At 35.2% G+C, this 17,538-nt stretch overlaps 1 protein-coding gene across 1 annotated transcript in view; it reads left to right on the top strand.

The window, feature by feature from the left end:
- Window positions 1-16,561, top strand: part of LOC114331005 (dnaJ homolog subfamily C member 22) — an 89,316-nt gene extending 72,755 nt beyond the window's left edge. Inside the window, exons 3-4 of the mRNA XM_028280459.2 lie at window positions 2,556-2,964; window positions 14,466-16,561. Of these exons, the coding sequence (XP_028136260.1) occupies window positions 2,556-2,964; window positions 14,466-14,742 (686 nt within the window). The 3' untranslated portion in view covers window positions 14,743-16,561. The remainder of the gene's footprint in view (window positions 1-2,555; window positions 2,965-14,465) is intronic.
- The last annotated feature ends 977 nt before the right edge of the window (window positions 16,562-17,538 follow it).

Below are 17,538 nucleotides of genomic sequence, written 5' to 3'. Positions count from 1 at the left end.
CCCGCGGGCGCCACTTTGCCGACCTCTGATCTAAATTGTCAATATTTAGACCTTTTATTTCTTTAGCAGCGCAGATTCTAAGTTCGCCTAAGAACAATGCAAATTCTGGACCTTTGATTTTATATGGTCGTTTAGTGAAACCTAGACCAGGTAACAAAATATCAGGAAATAGGCCCTTTTCATTTAAATGCCCTATATACACAGACTCTGACGTCGTAAGGTACGAAAATATTTCTTTTGATAAAAATGTTCACCCTACGGGACATTGACGTTCGCTGAATATCATTAGTAGCATTACAAAATAAACATATAGCATTAGCGGTTTGTGTTAACACATTAAGTTTAAGGCCAGTTGGATCCTCTTTCAGTAACGATATTTCATTTCTAATGGAATTATTACAGTTAATGCACAGTTTTGAAGCTTCATTCAATTCCAAGGGTGGAAGATTCAGTGATTCACGTCTTACGACAGCTATTTCACGTTTAATATTATTTTCATCTCCGTTTCTGTGAGCTAATTGTCGGGGAATAAATTGTCTATCGCATGCAAAACATCGCAACCTAGGCTGTCTGTGAGCCATAGTATTGTTTCCAGTCAAATATGATCTTCTTCTTCTTCTTCTTTTAGTTTCATGGCCTCCACCTCTTAGGTACTTGGCCAACCCTCGTATGTCAAATATGATCTATAAATATTTATTAAAGTTTATACTTATAGATCTATATACACCCATAGATCTTCGCTGAAACTGAGGTGAAACCGCTGGGTGATGTACCTCATAACGCCATTTTAGTGTACAATAATACATTGATATATGTTATTGTACTTGTTATCAAATTAGCTTATAGAATATGTAATTCTGATTGCTAATAAATGCTTACAAAAAAAAAAGTTTATACTAACAACTAATGAATACTAACACTACTGAACTAACTGAACTGAACTAACTGAACTGAAATAAACTAACACTATGAACTTTATATAGATATTAATAAATACTAATAACTAAAAAAATCGCTAACAAATGGTATAGGTAGTTTAGAAATATTTTGAAATAAACTTGTGTAATATGTGTTTGATAGTTGAAAACTCATAGTATCAACAAACCTTTAAACTGTCATTGAGACAACTCAAGTGCTGAAAGTTATGTGCCATCTAGTGACAAATCTGCGTAGTAGCTTTTGAAGATGTGACTTAGTCTTTGCCTATTGCAAATGCGTAATATAAGTATCAGGATTATATCTAACCATTTAAGTAAAGAGACGAAATGAAAAATCATATTTCATTTTTGTTCGCTTAAAAAAATACAGAGAGAAAAGTTTATTATGATTATACCTAAGTATGAATATTATAGTTGTTATAAAAGTAACCCTACAACATTATGATCCGTAATATTTTGTATTAAAAAGCTCATCATCATTGGCTGTAGAACCCTCGGTGGACCTCGGCCTGTTCGAGAATCAGCTTCCATTCCTTTCTATCCTCCGCCTTGGTTTTCCGATTTCGTACTCTTAACACCCGTAACTCATCTTCTCTGGTCCTTAAATCGTACTCTGGGCCATGGGCGCCCATACCCATGGGCAGTAGGGTCCGTGGCCCCAATGGCTTTTCGGATGCTTTGAATATATTATGCATATATGGTTATTCAAAGTATACAAAATATAATGTGCAACATCTTCACGTTTGCCCCCCCCCCTAAAATTTTTTATATAGGCGCCCGTGCTCTGGGCTTACGTCTTTTCGTCACACTATCCGCTCTTTGGTTATAAATGTGTTTTGATGGCTGCATCTCGTTCATTGTCGTTAAATAAAGTTATTTCATTAATTCTGGACCATGTTACCGGTGGAATTACCGCTATCCCCCCTAGATCCGCCAATGTTCAGTAGTTTTCTAAAGATAAAGCCGAACTGCAGTATTGCATAACTGAGAAGCATTCATGAAAACATGATAATGCTTATATCGATCTAGCAGCACATTTTATACCGCACTTCTTTAGTTTTCTGAAGACTTTTCGGAGGTGTTCTGAAGACTAAAATACGATCCAACTATTTTTGACCACGAATTCATATACAACACGCAAGTATGTATGAAGAACATGAGTTTCTCTTCTTCTAATAATAAATATTTTCGTTCACTTAACCGTAAATTAGTGCACTTAACGTAAACCGAGCACTCGAATCCAATAACTTCAGAAGGCTGTAACTCGAGAATAGTAGTTATTCGGACCCAGGTGCCATGGACTTTTTTAATCTACACATCAAGAAGTATCATTGACCAAACTTTCATCAAATTTGACCGGGACCACTTTTCCATAAGGAGTGTTGCCTGGTCCTTTCTTTGTATTATATTTTTCAAAAAATCATGACTATGTTTCATTGTCGTCCCGGCCGGGCCCTGTTACGGGACGAATTGAGTTTTGGCGAAAGAAGATTGAGCCAAGGAACTCAATCTTTCCTGTATCTATTAAGATTCGTTGAAAATACTTTTAGTTAAACTAAAATTAAATTAATTAAATTAACTTTTAATTAAATTTAAATAATGTTGCATATTTTGCAGGTGTATGGATAGTAGGAAATATAGGACGCGAACGAGGAAAACCTTGGATTTCAATAGCAGTATCATATATCACCTACTCATCCCGATGGTACTTTTTCGATGACAGCACCTGGCTCAGCATAATGGTATTTTGTTCCGGTCTAGCTTTTGACACGTTTTCAAAAGAATGGAGAAGAACTCCCAGAAAGAAGAGATCTTTTTGCACGAGGATGTCAATTTTATTTTTTTGTGCTGCGATATACTGTGCTTTGTGGAGTTCTTACTTTTACTTTAATGGAAAAATAACAGACTCTAACGGAGATGAGATACCGATTCATGAAGCACTACATCACTTCTTTACGTCACCTTGGTGGACTGATCTGAAACAATCTCTTCACGATATTTATGTATACGCACAGCATCACGGGTGGTAAGTTAATTATATCTTCTTCTTCTTTAGGTGCCGTGTCTGTATTCAGACGTTGGCCGTCATCATGTTTACAATTTCCTGAAATCTCTCTCTATCGGCTGCTGCGCGAAATAATTCTTCTACTGTGCAGCCACACCATTGTCTAATATTACGCAGCCATGAAAGCTTCTTTCGACCAATCCATCTCTTTCCCTCCACTTTTCCTTGTATTATAAGGCGAAGCAGATGGTATTTAGGTCCTCTAATTATATGGCCGAAGTATTCTGTTTTTCTCCTCTTTATGATGCTTATGAGCAGACGTTCCGAATTCATCATTTGAAGAACATCTTCATTGGAAGTGTGCGAAACCCATGATATCTTTAGGATTCGTCGATAGCACCACAATTCGAATGCTTCTATTTTGTTTAGCATTGTGGTTTTTAACGTCTATGTCTCACAACCATACAATAGGATAGACCACACATAACATTTCAGCACCTTCTTTCGAATATTCATTGACAGGTTTCTATTACATAAAACTGGTTTCCAGGTCATAAAAGCCTTCCGTGATATTTCGATCCTAGTTATTATCTCTTCATCAGAGTCACAATTTACATTTAACCAGCTGCCAAGGTACTTGAAATGATTTACCCGTTCTAACTCCTCTCCATCAAGAGAAAGCTGACCTTGATCTATATTAATCTTTCCAACTGCCATCCACTTTGTTTTTGAAATGTTGATTTTAAGGCCTCTCCGATAGCTTGTTTCACTGACTAGATTTAGTAGTGTCTGAAGATCTTGTAAATTTTCAGCAAGAATGGCTGTATCGTCAGCGTATCTAATATTGTTGATTACTTCTCCGCCTAGCCTTACTCCCTCTTGTCTGTCATCCAAAGCCTCCCTAAAGATTTCTTCAGAGTACAGATTAAAAAGGGTGGGTGATAAAACACAACCTTGTCGTACTCCACGTTTTATCGGCAGTTTTTCAGTACGACTGTCTCCAATTTGAATAGAGGCTACTTGATTGTAATATAAGTATTTCAGCAGTCTTATATCGTAGTGGTCAAGTCCTGCTGCTTGCAGGCAATCGAAAAGTGTATCATGTTGTACTCGGTCGAATGCCTTCTCGAAGTCGATGAAACAAACATAAACGTTCTTTCGGAATTCACAACTTTTTTGTAATAGAACGCGCATACAAAATAGTGCTTCTCTAGTTCCTAGACCATTTCTAAATCCAAATTGCTTATTACCCATTCTAGTTTCGCACAGAAGGAATACTCGGTTTTGTATAATACGTAAAAGTATCTTAAGTGTGTGACTCATCAAACTGATTAGTCTAAAATCGCTGCATTTGGTGGGCCTGCTTTTCTTTGGTAATGACTCCAACCAATCATGTGGTAATTTTCCTTCGTTGTAAATTTTGTTAAAGAAAGTAGTCAAGTAGGTAATGTTTTCCTCATCCAAAAGTTTAAGTAGCTCAACAGGGATTTGATCTGGTCCAGGTGCTTTATTGTTTTTGGCTTGTTGTATTGCTTTTATGACTTCTGACTTCAGTATACTGGGACCTCTGTCTAATTGGTTGTCACAGGTAGTATTTGGAGCATTTTCTCGAGAAGCATCGTCAAAAAGGTCACTGATGTGTCTCTCCCATTCTTTGCACTGTTGTTCGTGATCACAAATTTTTCCGTCTGCGGTTTTAAGTACGTGAGCATTTTTCTGTTTTCTAATTCCGGAGGTATATTTAAGTTTCTTGTGGAGGTTGAAACTGTCATGCTTTTTTTGGAGGTCTTCTATTTCTTTACATGAATTCTCGAGCCAGGATTCTTTGGCCTGTTTAATTTTTCTTTTTATGAGTTTGTTAATTTCACGGTATTTGATAATATTTCTATTTTTGTATTTTCGTCGAAATTAATTATATCTACAATGATGTTAATGGAAATTGTTGTTATTATATTATAATCTAACCTTACCAATATATTATGAGGATTATCTGCCATGTGTCTTCTCAAGTCAAGTACTATCGACGAAATACATCATTGTGTCTTTGGTACCTGATGATCTGTTTATGTTCTGTTTATTTTATATATTATTTGATATGGGATTGAACCACAATTGATTGTAATCAAAATTACATTTTACAGTTTTATTGACGTTTCGATTTTCAGTCAATACCTAAAAGAAAATAAAATGTCAGGTCAGATTTTAGACAGTCAGGATTAAATTATTCTGTTTTTAGCAGTATTGCGAAGCATTTCGTAGCCATGACATCTTTATACGTCTTAGACCACTCTTAACCCTAGAATACGGGACCGTTTTTACCAAACGTAAATACGGGACTATCGTAAATTTTACTACTCCATAGAAACAAGCCTATATTTTTTACTTTGAATTGTTTATTCAGTGTATAGAAAACAATTAAGATTCTTAGAATAAAAATAAAATTATAAAATTATGAAACAAACATAATTTTGGTATTTTTAGGAACATATGTTACAAATACCTCCTCGGTATTCTCCGCAAATTGGCTTCTTGCACTCCTTGCAATAGTTGGTGGTCATGTGCCTTTTTTGCCTGGATAGTAGAAACAAGACTTCCTCTTATTTTTCTGGGTCATATTCGCATCATCTCCTTTAGTTATGTTGAGGATTTCAGCTATGTCTTGGCGAATATTTCGACGTAAACTTGCGGGGTTGTATCTGTTTATCGCCATGACTATGACTGCTATCGGGGCCATAGGATTCAGTTTCCAAATTGTCCTCTTCCCAGTCACTATCACTATCTTCAAACTGATCTGGATCACTCTCTTCCCCGTTCATAATACGTACCGCTTCCTCCTTCAGTTGTTTTGCGGACAAAAACTTTGTATTTGACATTCCAATAAGAAAAGCTCAAATATTAAATAGTATATTATGTAATCTCAAAAACAATTTACCTAAATTTTTAAATTTACTTACTTCGTAAAATTTACTAACCAAACGACGAAAAATGGTCTTAGAATCGGAAATTATAACAACCGTCTCTCTGCCACATTATCAAGCTCAATACTAATGTGGAAGGTACTCAATTGGGGAAATCGTTAAAATAAACGAGAGTGGACAAAAATGCCCAATGTATTATGAGCGTCCTAAAATTGACGAATGACCCGTATTCTAGGGTTAATCTCTATCTTTCCTTCGAGCACCATCTGCTGAAAAGTGTATCGTTCTCCTCGTAAGTATGCAGTATTTTTACTTTTTACATAAGCAAAATGTTCCCTATCGCTCTTTTTAATACTTTCTCATTTCTGACTCTGACAGTCCATGATATTCTAATCGTTCAGCGCAGGCACCACAGGAGTTTAAATTTGTTAAAAGAACAGGCCGAACACTTCAGTATTTTTTATCTCAAGTTGAAATGCAACTTGCGATAAGTCAGAAATTTACGAAGCCTCAAAAAAGGATTTACGAAGAAATTTACGAAGCTTTTTCTACTCTGCTCTTTATTTCAGTCTCGTTCTCGGTCTCGTTCAGCAACAACCTAAGGATTTAGACAGACGGAGTTGTTCGATTTCTTCTCCAGCGACATATATATTTGCGTTTGGGTAATTATTTCTACCTATAATCATTGTTTTTGCCTTCTTTATATTAATTTTCAAACCCACAGCTTCACTTGCAAAAGTTAGATATAAAAGGCATTAAAAATCTTCGATGTTCTGCCATTATCGCTGTGTCATCGGCATTCCTGATGTTGGTAATAATTAGGCCGTTTACTTTAATACCCTTATTAGAGTCTGCCACTGCTTCTGCGAAGGTTTTTTCGACGTATATGTTAAACAACATTGTAGAAAGTATACAGGGTGTTTCATTAATAATTGTCCATATAGTAACCGGAGAAACCTTAGCACAAAATACGAAGATTTAACCCAAAACATTTAAATAAAATGTGGTCCCTTACTGAGTTACAGGGTGTTTTATCTAAAAATTTAAAAACTATTTTTGCTCCGCATTTTAAAATTATTTGACGTATCCTTTTCATACTTGGCAGAAAGTGCGACTACTATACACCCTACTAAATTATGATAAACAAACGTTTCTAGCTGCTACCAGAGGCGTACGACAGGGGATAGTGAATGGTTGACCCTTCTCAAATTCTACGCCACTGGTGGAATTACTATTTTAGTGCCATTTTTAGATTCTCCAATACTTTCTACGTAAATAATATACTCCTCATTGGTAACGATAAAGTCATTAGTTTTCAAAATATTTGAAGTTAAATATGAAACGGTACAGTTATTTTGATTAATTTATGATATGATTCATATGATTAACATTTAAAAAGTATTTGTACCCAGTACTTTAAAACTATTTGGAGTATCCTTATCATACTTGGCAGAAAGTGTAGGTACTGAACACCCTACTATATTAAGATAAATAAACGTTTCTAGCCTCTACCAGAGGCGTACGACAGGGGATAGTGGCTGGTTGACTCTTCCCAAATTCTACGTCACTGACGAAATTGCTATTTTAGTGTAATTTTTTGATTTTTCAATACTTTTTATGTAAATAATATACTCTTCATTCGTAACGATAAAATGATTAGTTTTCGAGATATTTGAAACTAAAAATGAAGCGACACAATACATTAATCAAAATAACCGTGTCGTTTCATTTTTAACTTCAAATATCTCGAAAACTAATAACTTTATCGTTACGAATGAAGAGAATATTATTTTCATAGAAAGTATTGGAGAATCGAAAAATTGAACTAAAATAGCAATTCCGCCAGTGGCGTAGAATTTGGAAAGGGTCAACCATTCACTTTCCCCCGTCGTACGCCTCTCGTAATAGATAGAAACGTTTGTTTAACATAATTTAGTAGTTTGTATAGTGCCTATACTTCCTGCCAAATATGAAAAGGATAGGTCGAATAGTTTTAAAATGCTGAGCAAAAATAGTTTTTAAATTTTTAGATAAAACACCCTGTAACTCAGTAAGGAACCACATTTTATTTAAGTGTTTTAGGGTAAATCTTCGTATTTTGTGCTAAGGTTTCTCCAGTTACTATATGGACAATTATTAATGAAACACCCTGTATAACCCTGCCTTACTCCTTTTTAATTGAGAAATCTTCTGTTTCGTTGAAATTTTGAAGACCTACTGTTGCCGTCTGGTTCCAATACACACCATTACAATCAATTGTGATTTAATCCAATATAAAATAATAGTTAAGTTAAACATATCACAAGAAAATTGTTTCAAAATGTTTGTGTTTTGTTTTTCTTTTATTAAAAATTATTATAATTCCAAATATTTGTATGAGAAGTCTACTTTGATTATCTTTTTAATTTTTTTTTATTTTATTTTCTATTTTTGTGCATCCTCTTTTTCTCATGTTTGTGATCTCATTGTTATCGAGAATTTAGTTTCATTTACTACATTTTCATCAACTACATTATGTCTTGGTTAATTTCAGCTAAAGATTGGTCGACATTAAAATCTATGTCACTGGGATTGCTTATATTTGACTTTGTTTCCATTGCATTAATATTTTTATTAAAGTATTTTTTATTTTATAGTTTAGTTTATATTTTATAGTTTAGTTAAATTCTTCCAATTTTAATCCGGTTGTAATAATTTGGGGTTGGGTTCATTTAAATTAAATAACCATATTAGAAGTTTATGCTCGTATATAATTTCAAAAGATCTATCTATATCTATAAGCGAGGTTCCTACAGCCTCTGCCGCTTCTCGCATTTCGACCGCCATCGTTTTCTGTCCATCCATTCGTCTTCTTTGATGGCTCTGTCTTTCATGATGTGCCGTACATTTTCTTCCCAGGCAACTGAAGGTCTTCCCCTTCTTCTTCTTTGATGTAGTATGTAATTCAAAGCTTTCTTTGGCCATCTATCTTCATTCATTCGTTTCACGTGACCATACCACACTAGTTGTCTAGTTTCAATTCTATCTTCACTGGAATATACAGTATGTGTCCTCCTTCTAATATCTTCATTCCTGATGTGATCTTTTTTAGATATACCACACGCTCTCCTTAGATAATCCATTTCTACTACTTCTATTTTTTTTCTATCTTTTTTTGTCATCTGCCAAACTTCTGCCCCATAAGTCATAATAGGCTCTACCAAAGTACGATAGATTGTCGATTTCGTTTTTTTTTTCGTTTTTTAACAAGTTTTTTTCGTTTTCGATTGTCAATTTTTCGTTAAAAAAAAATTCAAAAGATATGCTGTATAAATAAGGACTAAATGTTTTACAAGCCCATACAATGGCTAAAAAATATTTTGATATCGTAGGGGGCGGTAATATTTCATCGGACATCCAGGGGCATCGGATACCAATTTAATAATAGAACTGCCCAAAATATTAAAATAGTTTTTAACTGCCAAGTACAGACTTCGCAGACTGCAGTTGACTAAGATGGTTGTCTAAGATTTCGGGTAGGGTTTCGTAATGTTCCCGGAAGGTATCCGCTAACATTGGCTGCAAGTCTTTGCAATTTTCCGATTTAAGAATGTACCTAAATTGAATTCTACATATAACCACTGTTTGGTTTTGGGGATATTTTGCAAGTACATGAGTTCACTGACGATGGATTGATAAGTACGAAAACGTTCGTTCTGAACAAATTTATGTAATCCATTTGGATTTTTAAGATTTGTTATTAAATTATACCTGCTACTAAAGAGATTTTTACTTCGATGTTGTTAGAGTTTTTTAACTACATGGTATACAGCAAAATCCTGGAAACTTTCCCGTTTTAGTTTATTTTTTTATTTTTCCAAGTGGGCCGGTAATTGTTATTAAAAAATAACTTATACACAAAAAAATTTTTACCGAATTGCTTCGAAACCAATTTTTTAGGTGTACCTATCTCATCGAAATAATAATTTTCTCTCGTGATAATTTTTCGAAAAATACTTCCTTTTCGAGTTATTTGCAATTTTTTGTTAAAAAAGTGCCTTAATTAGTGATTTTTTGGACTTTTTCTAAAAAATTTCTAAATAAAATTGCAAATCTACAAAAAGCTTGATAATCCTTAAGCCTTTAAGTACAAGTAAGAATAAGTGGTTTCAAGGATAAGTGCTTTCTATCTAGATAAAAAAGAAAGTTTTAAAGGACCCCGCAACACTCCTTATGGAAAAGTGGTCGCGGTCAAATTTAACGAAACTTTGGTCAATGATAGTCTTTAGTAAGTAGATTAAAAAAGTCCATGGCACCTAGGTCTGAAAAACTATTATTTTCGAGCTACAGCCTTCTGAAGTTCTTAAATTCAGGTAGGTACTCGGTTTACGTAAGTGCACTAATTCACGGTCAAGTGAATGAAAATATCTATTACTGAAAGAAGACAGACTCATTTTGGTCATGCATATTTGCGTGTGGCATATGAATTCGTGGTCAAAAATAGATGCTTCACAAAACCTCCGAAAGTCCTCAGAAAACTAAAGAAGTGCGATAGAAAATGTGCTGCTAGAGTGACACAACAATTATCATGTTTTCATGAATGCTTCATACTTATCCAATTCCAGCATAGGTGCAGTTCCACCTTATCTTCAGAAAACTATTGAACAGTGGCGGATTTAGGGGGAGAATAGGGAAATTGCCTCCGTAACATGGTCCAAAATTTAAGAAAAAAATGTTGAAACATGATTTTTACACGTTGAAATATGTTAGCTTACATAAAACTTACTACAGACAGACAAATTCAACCCAATTAACTTGACAGTTAGGAAAATAAAGGGAACCTATTGCACATGTTATTACCTATATCTATTATGTAGTTTGGGTTTATGGTGTTAGAACAAACAATCTGAGATTTGCCGACGACACCGTTCTGATCGCAGCAACACTTGAAGAGCTACAGACATTGGTGAATAAGATAGCAGACTGCAGCGAAGAATGTGGACTATCTTTGAACATAAAGAAAACTAAATTTATGGTAATATCGAAATCAACACGAAATGTCCAAAATTTGTATTTACACAATGAAATTATCGATCGAGTTAGCAAATACAAATATTTAGGCACTTTTGTAAATGAAGACAACGATAGCTCGGCAGAAATCAAAATAAGAATAGAAAAAGCCAGATCCATATTCACTAAAATGAAGAGAGTGTTCTGTGGAAGAGATTTGAGCCTCGAAATGAAACTTCGCGTGATGAGATGTTACGTACTTTCTGTGCTGTTCTACGGAATGGAGTCATGGACGCTGAAAAAGATTGATATCAAAAATTGGAGGCATTTGAACTGTGGATGTATCGCAGAATCTTGAGAATATCATGGACGGAGAGAGTCACAAACATCGAGGTCTTGAGAAGAATGAATAAAGAAAAGGAAGTCATATTTACAATCAAAAAACGACAACTGCAATACTTGGGATACATTACAAGAGGCGAAAGATATGAACTGCTTCGAATAATTATGCAGGGGAAGATAGCAGGAAAACGATCCATAGGAAGAAGACGAAACTCCTGGCTAAAGAATCTACGGGAATGGTATAGCTGTAGCAACAACGAATTGTTTCGGTCAGCAGTTTCGAAAATACGTATAGCCCTGATGATCGCCAACCTTCGGAACGAAGATGGCACTTGAAGAAGAAGTTTGGGTTTATCTATTTTATTTATCGAGTATTTGGTGTTTTATTGGAAGTCGCCTCTTCCCCAAAGGCAAATGTTCCGCCATTGCTCCTGAAGTATCCCGATAGGTCGTTAGTTAACACGACATATGATGCATCTAACCGAAATCAGCAAAATCTTAACGTACAGATAGTCGAAGTTGGTATAAACCCGATTTTTCCATAGAAAATTGTAATTATAATTTCGCGTTTACCTACTACCATGTATGTTCTTGGTTTCTTCTTTTCGTATTGAGATCAAGCCCATTTTCTCAACTCACATCCGATAGGCTGAAGCTTATTCTTTGCAAATCATCTAACTAAGCTATTTGCAAAAACTACTGCTTCGTCGGCTTATCTAATGATTTTTAGAGACACTCTATTCTGCATGCGTGAAAACGTGAGATGTCTTGTTCTGTTCTAGCAGCACTTATTGTGGTTGTTCCTCAATTTTTTGAAGGCGCTTTACTAGCAGTGGCGGAACGTTTGCTTTGGGAGAAGGGGCAACTGCCAATAAAACACCAACACCTAAATACAGAAAATAGATAAACCCAAACTGCATAAAAACATGTGCAATAAGTTACCTTAATTTTCCCTAACTGTCGAGTTGATTGGGTTGAATCTGTCTGTCTGTAGTAAGTTTCATCATCATTCACCGTATACTTGTCCACTACTGAACGTAGGCCTTCCGTAGTTTACCCCACAAATCCCTGTCCTGAGTCGTTTGCATCCAATTTTGACATATCCTCTTCAAGTCATCTGTCCATCTTGTTGGTGGTCGTCCTCTGCTTCGACAGGCGTCCTGTCTGGGTCTCTACTCGAGAATACGTTTCGTTCATCTGCCGTCCTTCGTTCGCGCGATATGCTCTCATCATCATCATCTCTCGATCTACTGCTGGAGATAGGCCTCCTCTGTTTGTCTCCAAAGTGTTCTATCTTGTGTTTTCTGCCCAGTTTTTTGTTGTCTTTCGTAAGTCATCTTGCTATTGTGTTGGTGGTCTTCCTTTGCTACGTTTATCGGCTCTTCGTCTCCATTCAACTAGTTTGCGAGTCCATCTTCCACCCTTCATTCTGGCAACCTGTCCAGCCCATTTCCATTTTAGGTTACAGCGTCTTTCAATGCCGTCTATGACTTTGATCTTAGCTCGTAGCGCCATATGCCCTGCCCAGTTCCATTTTAAGGTCTGATCTACTCCTGATCTACAGCGCAATTCTGTGTTGGTTATTCGGTCTCTTAGGGTTAATACCAACATGGACCATTCCATTGCCCTCTTTGTTCGAATTTTATTTTGTGTAACGTGTAAGTATTACGTGTGTTACGTGTTTTGTGTAAGTTACATGTCAGCTAATATATTTTTTGTTTCAACAATTTTTTCTTTAATTCTGGACCGTGTTACGGGCGGAATTACCTTATTCCCCCCTAGATCCGCAGCTGTTCAGTAGTTTTCTAAAGATAAGGTGAAACTGCAGCTTTGCTGGTATTGGATAAGTATGAACCATTCATGAAAACATGATAATTCTTATGTCGCTGTAGCAACACATTTTCAATGACACTTCTTCAGTTTTCTGAGTACTTTTAGGAGGTTTTCTGAAGACTAAAATACAATGCATCACTTTTTAACCACGAACTCAAATTGCAACACGCATAGTGCATGAAGAAAATGAGTCTCTCTTCTTTCAATAATATATATTTTCATTCACTTGACCGTAAATTAGTGCAATTAACGTAAACAGAGTACCTGAATTTAAAAATTTCAGAAGGCTGTAGCTCGAGAATAATAGTTTTTCAGACCCATCTGCCATTGACTATTTTAATCTACTCACTGAGAACTATCATTGACCAAACTTTCGTTAAATTTGACCGGCACCACTTTTCCATAAGGAGTGTTCCGGGGTCCATTTAAATAAATATTTCTATGTGCCGCGCGCTTATACCGCCGTATCAGGCGCGGATCCAAGGGGGGGTCAATGGGGTCAATTGCCCCCTCCTTGAGACATCGCCTGGTGTCGCCTTTTTTTAAGAAAGAGATAATTACGATTGAAAATAAATAGAGTTTTTTGTCCTGTTGACAACTGAATAACGGAATGAAACATAAAACAGAATTCCTTCTCCAAAGTACGTGTTGCTCGGTCTTACTGTATGGTGTCGAGTCTTGGACTGTGAATAAAATCGATCTACTTACCTAAATCGCCTTGAGGCTTTCGAAATGTGGTTCTATAGAAGAATTTTAAAAGTATTTTGGGTGAAGAAGATTCGAAACTCCACAATAATAGAACGTCTCAGCAAGGCTACTGAGATTATAGAAGGCATCAAGAAGAGAAAAGTGGAGTATTTTGGACATGTAATGAGAAGTTTCAAATATAGGTTGCAACAAAATATTATGCAAGTGAAAATAGAAGGCAAACGCAGTCCAAGACGAAAAAGCACTTCGTGGTTGATTTAGGGTGGCAGTGAATAAAATTAAGATAGCTATGGTAGTAACCAACGTTTTGAAAGGACATGGTACATGAAGAAAAATAAAGTAACAGCCCATACCGAAAAAGAATCCTGCGTACGCGAGTGACGAGAAAATTTTTTTTCATTACCCCCTCCTTGCAAGGTTGCTGGATCCGCCATTGCGCCGTATCCGCTGTACACATTACAGCGCAATGTATAATCGCATATTCTAAATATTTGGGTCAATGTTTCCACCAAGATAGAATCCACATATCCTTGTCAACATATTCGTACTGTTCTTGAAAATGCGAAATGCAAAAAATTAGTCGGTACCTATATTCTGTTTCTAAGCGTCTTTTGAGGGGTAAACCGCTGGCCTTACAGCAATATTCTAACACTCGGGCAACGTTATACATTCTTGACAAAACACTCTCGAAATTATTCTTTTTTTATTTTAAACAAAATAACTTGTTTCTAGGTATGAGATATGGAAACAGATTATAGACCTATCCGATCCGCAAGGTGAACAAAACGCTTATAAAGTATTAGGAGTAGGTCCCACGTCTAGTCAGTCAGAAATCACCTTGAAATATAGAGCACTGAGCAGAGAATTCCATCCAGATAAAGTAAAGGATCCAGAAAAGCAGCGAGCTGCACAAGAAAGATTTATGGAAATTCAACAAGCCTACGAAATTTTGTCAAATATTAAAAGCAAAAGACGACGAAAGAATAAGAAATCTGTTGAAGACACGTAGTACATAATATTTTTTAGTTTATTTTATATTATACATGATACTTCACATTGGTTTTGTGTGATTAATTTAATAAATCTTTATAATTTATTAAAATCATTTTTTAATTATAAATAATTTCTTGTAATATGAGGCGCTCAGAGCAACAGTGACATGAGCCACAAATTGAGCATTTTTAGATTAATATATCAATAAAAGCAGCAACATTAAATCTTCGGATTAACAAGGGTCTACACAACCTACCTATGTATTTGGCTAAATGGCGCTACAAAATTTGTAGCGCCGTCCCATAAGCATAATGTAAATACGAATGCAAAGGTTGCATTTATCTCAAAAATTTGTTTTTGGGGTTAGGTCACTGTTGCTCTGAGCGCTCATATGATCATGTAGATATTTCGATTTCTTTTTTTTTACTTACATCTAGAAATCTCCCATTTTCTAAAACGATTGAAACCAAGACTTTCTCACTTCTAGTGTCGCTGTCTAGAATTTCGGGCTAGCTTCCTAATTTTTAATTATTCGCAAACTCCATTTCTGCTGCTTCATCATCAGAAAATGAGTTCAAATTTCCATCTTCATCTTCTAATCTAGAACAATACGTTACAAGCCTGTTCAATGCAGAAGGATGGAGAAAGTATTCTAACTTATTAGGCCTAGCCCTGGATTGGTTAGGATCTTTGTCTGTATCGTCAACCAATACAGATCAATTTGAATATAAACTTTCAAATTTGATACATAAATTAAGAGTCATTACCTATGCTTGTAATTAGGAATTATTGTACTCTCAAAATAATTAATATTAAATCCAGTAGTGATTGATCATATTGGAAGGTAAAGTACAGGACAAAAGATTAGTAAGAAGACGCTCGAACTCGTGGCTGAAGGACCTGACAAAACGGTTTGACCGCTCATCCGCAGAAATTTTTCTTGCAGCAGTTTTCAAAGCTACAGTTGCCATTTGGATCGCCAATCTTTGAAAGGAGACGGCGCAATAAGAAGAAATGATTGATATAACCTCAACAAACAGTGACTTACTTTACTTTCATTATCAACAAAACAAATGTTTTGTAGAGAAAGCAAACTAGTGCTGCTGCTAGTGGTGAATTAATATACTAATGATTAAAGCCACTTTCAGTCTGAATAGTACTATGTTAAGGGTTCCATTTACGTTGAGATAGGTATCGATACATGTATCGCGACAAGTTGCGATACACGTATCGTGAGATTTGTGTCTGTTTCACGACAGAGATGCATGCGACGATAGAGTTGTAGACGACGAAGATTGAGAGTTGTGATACTGATACAGCGATACTGAGACAGCCAAATACACGATGAGATTTGTATCACGATACTGGTACTTGCGACATATATCTTAAAATTCTAAAATTTTTAATCTTTCTACAGAAGTATCTTATAATTAGAAATTGTTTATAATATAAATGAAAAATTTATTTAACTTTACTCTAGATTATTTAATAAAACAATTCTAGTTTAATTGTATTAATATTATTATATTTACAATAAAACCAAGTTTAAGAATATTCTCATGTATAATAAATGAACTTCAAAAACGACAGACACTATCTTGACACATCTTGTAAATAATCACATGTGTTAAATTTTTGTTATAAAATATTTTATATGTATAATGTTTACTTTTATTTAATACGTTTGTTTAATTGTTGGGACATTTGTAATACTGTAGCAAAAACCGAAAATATTATTTATTTGCGATTGCAATGACATGATGTTATTTCATTTAAATGTAAGATTATGTGTGATCTTTAGCGTAACATGAAATAAAGTTTTATAATATTGGAAATTATTATTTTTATTATTTATCTCTATTGGTCCCTCATCATTATTTCGACTATATTTGTATACCACAGCTGTACGTATGGCTCCCGCAAAATTTTTCGGCCTATCTCTATCTTGAGCTTCTTGCATCCAATTTGTGGTGATGCACTGTATCATCTGTATGATGCATCTATCACTGTATCATCTGTATGATGCATCTATCATCCGTTCACCTAGTCGGTGGTCATCCTCTGCTGCTTCGATATGCCTCTTGTCTTCGTTGGCATTTCAGACTCTTTCTGGTCCATCTATAATATGTCAATCTGGCAATATGTCCCGCCCAAGCCCATTTATATAGCCATGGTTATTCTTTCAACTGCATCCGCGACTCCCGTTTTTCTTCTTATTTCTATGGATCTTTCCATAGCGTATTGTGTAACTGTTATTTTATTTAATGTTCTTACCTATTGGTTGGAATTCTCTGTTTGGTACTAACACTCTCAGGACCGTCCGAATAGAAGACTAGGACTTTGTCTTCTATATGAACTTCTAACTTGTCACATAAACATTGAAGACCTAAGCTATACTAAAGCTCCATTAAACTTAAGAAAAAAACGACAACATGAGTTGGGTGTTATACAGAAAACCCATTGCGACATAATGGAGTGACTACAATAGAGAAGTGAGAAAATACCAAGCTATAGTCACATATGTTTAACAAGGTATCGTTTGTCTAACTTCCAAATTCATCGATGATGACATCTATAACATTGTAATCAAAATCGGAAGCGTTACGTTACCACTCCCCATATTTTGATTAGCGTGACCACCACAATTTTAATTATGTGCCCTAATTCCCAGAGTCAAACAATTTTACAATTATGTGAAATATATGTATGTAAAGAAAATGGTTAAAAATTCAAGACACTACACTAATGGTCATAACATTTACTTATTGTAATTTATTTTACAGATTGTAAATAAATTGGGTGGTTCGAGTTG

This window comes from Diabrotica virgifera, chromosome 7 (assembly GCF_917563875.1).
Source record: "Diabrotica virgifera virgifera chromosome 7, PGI_DIABVI_V3a".
In the NCBI taxonomy this organism is placed as follows: Eukaryota; Metazoa; Arthropoda; class Insecta; order Coleoptera; family Chrysomelidae; genus Diabrotica; species Diabrotica virgifera.
This window is presented reverse-complemented; position numbering and strand designations above follow the sequence as displayed.